An 8,377-nucleotide genomic window follows, 5' to 3' on the forward strand; every position below is an offset into this window, starting at 1 on the left:
GTTCTCAAATAATCCCATTATAAGCCTGCATACACATTTTACCTCTCTCTTTAAAGAGCATAAAAGAATAATGTCATGGCCCGTATTAAACGTTATTTTGTTCCAAAAAAAGAAAACAAAATTACACACAGCTTTTTCAAAACTTAGGTAAAGAATGTAAATTCAATTATATCTATACCAAATATTCAAAACTATCAATTCAAAAGTACAATATGCTAGTCTTAATGATAATCTTTAAGATGTCAACAAAGATTAATTAATAGATTTGGATTTGATGTATTAATTAAGTACTGTTTTTTCCCGTCCTTTATTTTTACATCATGCAGTATAATGCCGATAAGTAACATTATACAAAAATCGTCACGTATCACTTGAAACAGGAACATCACATGTGATTGTCAGTTAAGAATATTTAAAGTTAATCACAACTATCAATCATCATAAATAAAATCCAAAATGAAACCAGATGAAAGCTTTTGTAGTTTTTATTTTGTACTTATCTTTTCCATTTATATTAGCCTTTTCGCAAGACAAACATATTAATTTTGCATTCACAAATATTCAAACGTACAAGTTAAGTTATTTTTTATGAATTGTTTCTGACAGAAAAAAGGCGTCGTTTAATAATATGTTTTTCCTTATTCTACATTCATTGTATCAGTGACCTTTATGCGTAGAAATACAATTTGTTAAAACATTAGGAATATCCTAAATCACTAGATATAATATATATAATCGCCCTATTATGCTAATAGATGTGCTATACTAATTGTAAAAAGCGTAATAAATAACACTGGTGGTGTCAACATTTTAGCACTTATATTACAAAGATCCTTGTCATCACAACACGAACGCAACGTGCAACCTCCGATCATGTATTTTGCAGGGTTGGCTATACACGAGAAGAAATCATCTATGGAGGATGTGTCACAATTAGTGTCTGTACAAGTCCGTATAACAGAATCATAGTGTGTAACATTGTCAAACATTCTGTACCGTACTTTCTGAAACAAAGCAAATTAATTTTATTAGTATCATTCACTGATAGACTGTTTTAAAAATATTTTGAATTTATTCGATTTTGTTGACAAATATTTCGTCTTGTATCGTAGTACAGTTACTAAATTTGATTTTTTAAAAAAAATGGAAACAAAGTCACAATACAACGGAGAAGAAAGTGCAGTAGTGAATAGAATTGTTTCAAAATCTTAGAGATACAGTTTTTTTCTTACCATACACATTTGACCTTCCTGACATTTGACCTTTGCTGCTTTGTAGTTGTCTTCAAGGTCAGCGTTACAGTCGTGCGCAATACACTTCCAGCACTTTAATGCATGAACTGAAATAAAACAATTGATATATATATATATTTATGATATCTATTTTTTTTGCAGCTTTCATTCATTGTTGTAACAAACGATGTCTTCAAAATTCTTATTTACTTCCCGAAATTTAACTGAACAGTTAGGCCAGATTGAAATCTAAAACATCTTTGGATTGTTCAATGTTGATTTGTAATGAACAAAACTTGGACGTACATAAATTTCAATGATGACATCTATCTAGCAATATTAATATGCATTTTGATGGTATATATTCCATAATAAAAATATAACCAAAATAATAAGGCAAAAATATTTGTTCATTGTTCTCTTACACATTTATTTTACTTGATATTTAAATTCATCACTTTTATAATTCGGTAACTAGGTACAATTTTACTAGACAATAAAATTACAATAAAACTTACCTGATAAAATTGTTTCGAACATTGCAGTCATTAACAACATTTTACTTAATCCCCTTTTCATAATTTTCAATGCCAGTATCCTAAACAAAATGTCACATACTTGTTGTTATGATAACGTTTGCTATTTCCAAATCTCCGAAGATTAAAAAAAAAGCTCCAAAGTGTTTGCTATAATATAATAAATGTAACTATCAGTACTCATATATTCCATTTAAATCACAAGTTTTACAATCATAAGCATTCTGTACCGGTCATTTCATTGTTTCATTGTACACGTTGAATATGTTATTCTCTGTATTTCGTTACTTTAAAAAAACAATGATCATTTTCACATTTTAAGGAACATTTAAATCCGTGAAAGAAATTTTTGCGATATCTTATCAAGTCTGCTAACACAAACTACAAGTTGAATATCTGTAGTGTGGTGATTTGAGAGACCGTGAATAGTTTTCCAATAACTATGTCATAGCTAATAAAGAAGTATCGGAAATAAGCTGTAGTGAGTTAACAGTGCTCGCAATTGAAAATGAAACATATCATGCAAACAGAAAGAGACCTCTAATCTTAAAGATGTATATTATATATTGAAATCATCAATTTGTTAACATTTCCCTTATTTATATTATTACTGACAAAAGAGTATTTGAAATGCATTGAAGCAACCCGATTTAGGTATACGCTTTACATGTATGTGTACATTCAAAATAGAGCAGACTTTTATTGACAAAATCCGAATTGAAATAATTATTCAAGGGTATGTGATACTAATCTATCAAGGTTTCAATTAAAAACAAATAAGATTTTTTACTACGAAACTTAGAAAGCAATACATATAATTTGCTGGAATAATTCAGAAGAACAGTTTTAATCGATTGTTTAAGAGGTCTATAATAAAAAATATCTGTTAATAAATCCTCCAAATTATTCTTTCATCGCTGCTTGAATGTTTAACAAACAAGAAAGTAGTAAACATAAGACAAATTGACATTTGCGTCTTTATTTTCATCGGTGTTTTCCGAATCAGTTTCACACTAACAGTACATTGCATCAGCATTTGAATATTTCTTTGCGCCGATCGGATTATCAATTATTTATTTATTACCGTAAAAGTCAGGTACTTAATAATTCATTCAAATTGCATCTACTCTGTTATGCATGAAAGAATCAGATCAGATTCAGATTGTATTGGTTTTGTAATTGTAATCATGTAAATAAGTATTAATGAAGTGATATGTGCAGAGAAACAAATTTAGCACGGAGGACAGAAAATCACAATAAAATCAATCAGTTGTTTGTTTTTTTACGCAATTGATATTGATCTCTGGCAGTCACAAAGGTGCGTTAATCATTTTTAAATTAATCTTTTTATACGTTAATTAGACATTATTATAATCCCGTTGATAATTTTTTTATAATGAAGGTTGCTGTAGGATTAACTTTAAAGAGATTTTCAATACATTGTCACAGTTTGACAAATATCATTTTTATGTTACATTATAGGGTTAACGCACGTTTTCCGTGTTATAACGTCTGCAGAGTCCCGAGGAACGGTTGGTGCCCGAGCCCGGTAGGGCGAGGGCTCCAACAGTTCTGAGGGACTTTGCAGACTTTATAACACGAAATAAACGTGCCTTGACGCTATCATAGCATTAAATTTTAAAATTAGATTCATGATGACCATCATGTATATTTAACACAAACCACAATTGCATTAAATCCTTGTGCTTGGACGGTATTTATCCTATTCTACATGTTTTACGTATGTGTTTTATTTTTCCAGGGCCAAGAACTTGGGAAATTCTCAGAACCGAACGAAATGTTGAATTTTTATTGATTTAACAAAGCTTGACATTGGGGATTTATTATCTAAAGAAACAAAACAACGTAACATTTCTCTACCCTCTACCCAGGACAAAATATGACCCTCAGAAATTCTTAGAATGATTTCAGATTGACGGTAGAAAAAAGATCAGTGACATCAGAATGCACACAAGGCAAGATAATAAAAAAAATTCAGGCACTAAACATTATTTTCTCAAAGAAATATAAAGAGTATTTATCAACATAAACATCAATAAAACAACATTTTGTCATATTCGTTTTGTGTTAGTTAATCGGAGGGTTAAACTGAATGACAGGTATTTGTTTACATTGACAACTGTCCGTTTCTTAGAAAGGGCGACAATCAAGATTAGCAGCGATGTACATACGCTGTATTTCCGGTATAGTTGAATGATGCTCGCTGTAATGCGATTGAGGCCCCCAAAATCAATAATTTCAATATAACAAGAGCGCATGACTCTTTGGCAAGCAGACTAAATCGTCATTTTTTTTGTTTGTTTACTTGGCCCTGTATGTATTGCACATAGGTGAAAACGGACTATAACAACAGCGCGTGATTGTGTTAACACATGGTTGTGGTCCCGTTTTAACATGGACAAAGTAGGGAAAAATAGCCGATTTTATGCTATAATACAAATTAATCTCATATCCCAATGATCTTATTTAATTATCAAATACCCTGCTTCATGACTTGATTTTTATTCTTGCGTTTCTGTGTTTTTTCATTGTACAGAATTTCAATTCTTCAGATGTCTCAATTTAATTTATTCAAATAAACCACATATCATTGAAATGTTTTAAGAGATGGAGCGTCACATCAGATTGAGTAAAGTATTACATGACAAACATGTACCTGGTCACTTCCTGTACTCTATGTTTTTACTTGTAATAACCTCTACATTTATATTCTTACTTGTAATTTCCTATACCTACATGTTTTTACATGATCACGTCATTAAAAACTTGTACTTTATCACATCCTTAACATTTATGTTCTTACTTGTAATATCCTGTATATCCATGTTCTTACTTAAACTTATTCCAATCCTAAATAGGGCATATTCTTAACAATCATATATGTCCCATACAGATGGATATATAATACTTTGCTCAAGATAAAGATTAAGTGTGAATTTAAATACTCCATTAAGCAAGAAGTTTTTACTCGTATTATGATATCAAAACATAAAAATTCTCCTATAACTCTGTAAAGAGTGACCATGCCTTTTATAATTATATTTAAATATTTTTTTTATTAAGCTGATACTTATATTCTATGTTTGTTTCATATAATAATGAAACATAAAAATATAAATCATTAATTTTGGTATCTGTTTTTGTTATTTTTAACGTAGTGTTTATAATAAAGTTGTTTGAAAGGAAAATTGTTTAAAATTATATTGATATCTTGACAAACTCATTATCGATCGAATTAATATTCTTAAAAAAGATATTTACAATATCTTGAAAGATTTTTGTTTGTTTAATTTTCTTTATTGTGTAGCCTTAAAGCTCGTTTTTGAATTAAGTAATATCAATCCTTTTACTTGTTGTCTTGTTTAATTAACAAAAATCAGTATGATTTGAATGACCTTTTCTTTACATTTTCGTTCCCTTTTGTGATGTGTTAAAAGGACTATTTATCTTATAATATTATTCAATAAGTACTTAACGAAACGATTAAGATATTTTAATTTATCCTGAAATATTACGCCCTCTACCCAACACCTGCTTAAACAGTAGTAGGCATACTCGATAATTTAATTCTTTCATTATGATTATTATCATCATTATTATTAATAATTATAATAATATTATTATTATAAATTATTATTATTATTATTATTATTATTATTATCATTAATTATCATTATTGTTATTATTATTATTAATATTATTATTATTATTATTATTATTATTATTATTATCATTATTATTTGTAAGATATACAATAACATTTTTAAAAATAAAAGTTCATGCGTGCAAAGCGTTTCATGTGATGTGTCTGTTTTGCTTTGAATATCAATGAAAGGTGAATACAACACTTGTTGTTCAATAACAAGTGATATTTCAATAATCAACAAATTTACATTCAGTATTCATTTCCTTCATTTTGTGAATATTTCAAGAGGACATAATTTACATAATGTATCCACATGAGAATATTGCTGATTACTGTAAGATAATTTTGTATGCAGAAATCAAGTAGGATTAAGCAAGCTTGCATTCGTCTGAATATGTTGGTAAGTTCTTTCCACCATCAATGACAATTTACTGAGCCAATACCGACGTAACCAGGTTTTCAAATTAATTATACATGCTGGCATATTTATATCAAAATTATATTAAATTTAAATAAAACAAATTCATTTCCTCTGAGACATGTGGTCACAGAAGAAACATATTTTATTTTTAAATCAAAATTATAAAATTTAGATGAGAAGTAAGTAGGATTATTACCAGTAACAACTATTCATGTTTGATATTTTTTACAACAATTAAGGGAAATTACCATTAGCTTTGAGTTGGAAACGTGTTTTGTACGTTTCTTTTCTATTCCTTCAGCCGTGTTGCCGAATTTAAAATATAGTGATTTTCATTACATTCAGTTTTATTTTCAGAATTCACTTGAAAGTTTGCCCTCACATGTGATCTAAAGTAAAAAGCCATGAATTCCTACATTTAAATCATGGCACATAATATCAGATGTCCTGATGTATAATTATACAAAAACAATGTCAATACTATTGATTTGGAGAAATTGTGAGCAAAAAGAAAAAAATATGTCCTTTTCTGAAAATGAATTGGAAGATTCATTTATTATTTAAGATTTAACTATTACGAGCGTATATATAATTTAAAGAACATATAGTAGGTGACTAGTTTCAAAGGACCATGATGTAATTATTTTTTGATTAAATAGTTCAAAATATCGTAGGATCAAATATTAAAGGAAATCTAAGAATCTTTCCAATATGGCGATGTGAATGTCATAATGTTCTGTAATGATTACGCTTGGTATCTTAAACCAATTTTGATTCGTTCATTTGATCTATGTTTCTAACACTATGTAGAGATCATTTCTTCGTTTGGTCTTGTAGAACCGTAGAACAGTAGAACCGTCATATCTACAACCTTAAAGTGTTTGTTTTCCATTTTGTTTCAGCTATGAACAGTGGCATTTCTTTTGTTTCGGTTATCAGTACCTCAGTAAATGAATAACGACATTCGGGTAAAATATCATATAGCCTGAAAAGTTATTGTATCAGATATGATATTAAAAACCCCATTTCGAATCAAGTCATCATTTAAAAATTATCATAATGTTATATCCACGTCTCGTTTATTGGATATTAAATGGCACTACTAATGCTTGGGTTTCTAATTACACAGCGATATTCTGAAATTGAAGCAGAAAAACAATGCCTGAGATTTTAATCAAAATAATTTTGAACCAATATTTTCTTTCTCCACGTTTGGTATTATTTCCATGACATAAGCAAAGATCAGTATAAATTTGTCTGCATTATGCCAAAGTTTTTTTACTGTCTGTTTAAAAATAATAATGTAAGCAATATTCAATAATCAGTCATGGCTTAAGTTCAAACCAAACATCAGTGGACTAAACTGACAACAAACTCTTATTTATCAGAATTGATTGATCTATAATATTAAAGATAAATGCTCTGAGGCAAGATCATAATAACTTAAATACACCTGTGAGGTTTAACAATTCTAAATATTCATATAATCCAAAGCTGCAAAATGACTTGTATTTTGTTGTGGTTGTGATAGTAATATAAACAATAAAAACAAGCAACCGCTAAGTAATTTATATAACGTTAAAAAAATATTAAATTTTAACACGATCATTTTCATACAAATGCAAACCGTAATATACAATTAAATCACTTTCAATAATTAAAAGTTGACTGATACTTTAAGAATTGCTAATTTGAACAATGTTTAATTTCTAGTGATTTTATTTGAAATATTTCATGGTTTTCTAACTAAACAATATTTAGATTAAATATGTAATTAAACAATACATCAAACATTTTGATATACTAAATTGACAATGTTTGTGACAAATAGGTTTTTAATTGATAAAACAATTCTCACGTCATGCTTAAAATTTTTATGAACAAAAGGTCGATATCAATAGGCTTCCTTGTGTTATAAATACTGTTTTTTCTGTTCTGTTATAAACATTCCAATCAATTTAGGGGAAATTGATATATCTTAAGGTTGTCAGTCTGTCTTTTAAGCCTTAAGTTTATTGCTATTAACCAAAATGCCGGCAATTTCATCAATTTGATATATTGCTACTGAACTGTAAATATCTGTATAAAGATATTGACTCGAGTATCAAGCATAACAGAAACAAATTTGGCTTGTTTCTTCCATCTTAGGACAATTTGTCAAAGTAAGAGTAGTGAAAATAAGTTTTAGAAAGACTATTTTTAGATTTATTTGTAAGGTATTTTGAATAGTCGGCGTTTAAGTATAAAGAGTAATGTAATGTGGCATATCTGAAACTATTAAGGAGAAATTACTTCACATTGATACTATCATTATTTCTAATATTATTCAAACAAATTAATGACTGTTTTATCTTTTTTACTAAAGATCAGTAAATGATTTCAAATTATTGCAAAGCTTCATATGAGTTATTTGTTTCGCTTGGAAAATCATATTTGAATATTCAATTTATGAAATGTAATTTTGAATGCATTTTTCTTTATCTCTGTTGAGGTTAGTTATATTTCTATTATATAATTAAAC

The 8,377-nt window shown here is 28.3% G+C and overlaps 1 protein-coding gene across 1 annotated transcript; it reads right to left on the reverse strand.

Moving 5' to 3' along the window:
• Positions 1-560: 560 nt before the first annotated feature.
• LOC132713316 (uncharacterized) lies at positions 561-2,133 on the reverse strand. Its single transcript, XM_060695850.1, has 3 exons — positions 1,751-2,133; positions 1,233-1,339; positions 561-1,004 (listed from the first exon to the last, which is right to left on the reverse strand). Exons 1-3 carry the CDS (start codon positions 1,809-1,811, stop codon positions 744-746), a joined length of 429 nt encoding a protein of 142 aa, XP_060551833.1. The 5' UTR covers positions 1,812-2,133; the 3' UTR covers positions 561-743.
• Positions 2,134-8,377: the final 6,244 nt, after the last annotated feature.

This window comes from Ruditapes philippinarum, unplaced genomic scaffold (assembly GCF_026571515.1).
Source record: "Ruditapes philippinarum isolate M1 unplaced genomic scaffold, ASM2657151v2 ctg5136_1_1_1_1, whole genome shotgun sequence".
In the NCBI taxonomy this organism is placed as follows: domain Eukaryota; kingdom Metazoa; phylum Mollusca; class Bivalvia; order Venerida; family Veneridae; genus Ruditapes; species Ruditapes philippinarum.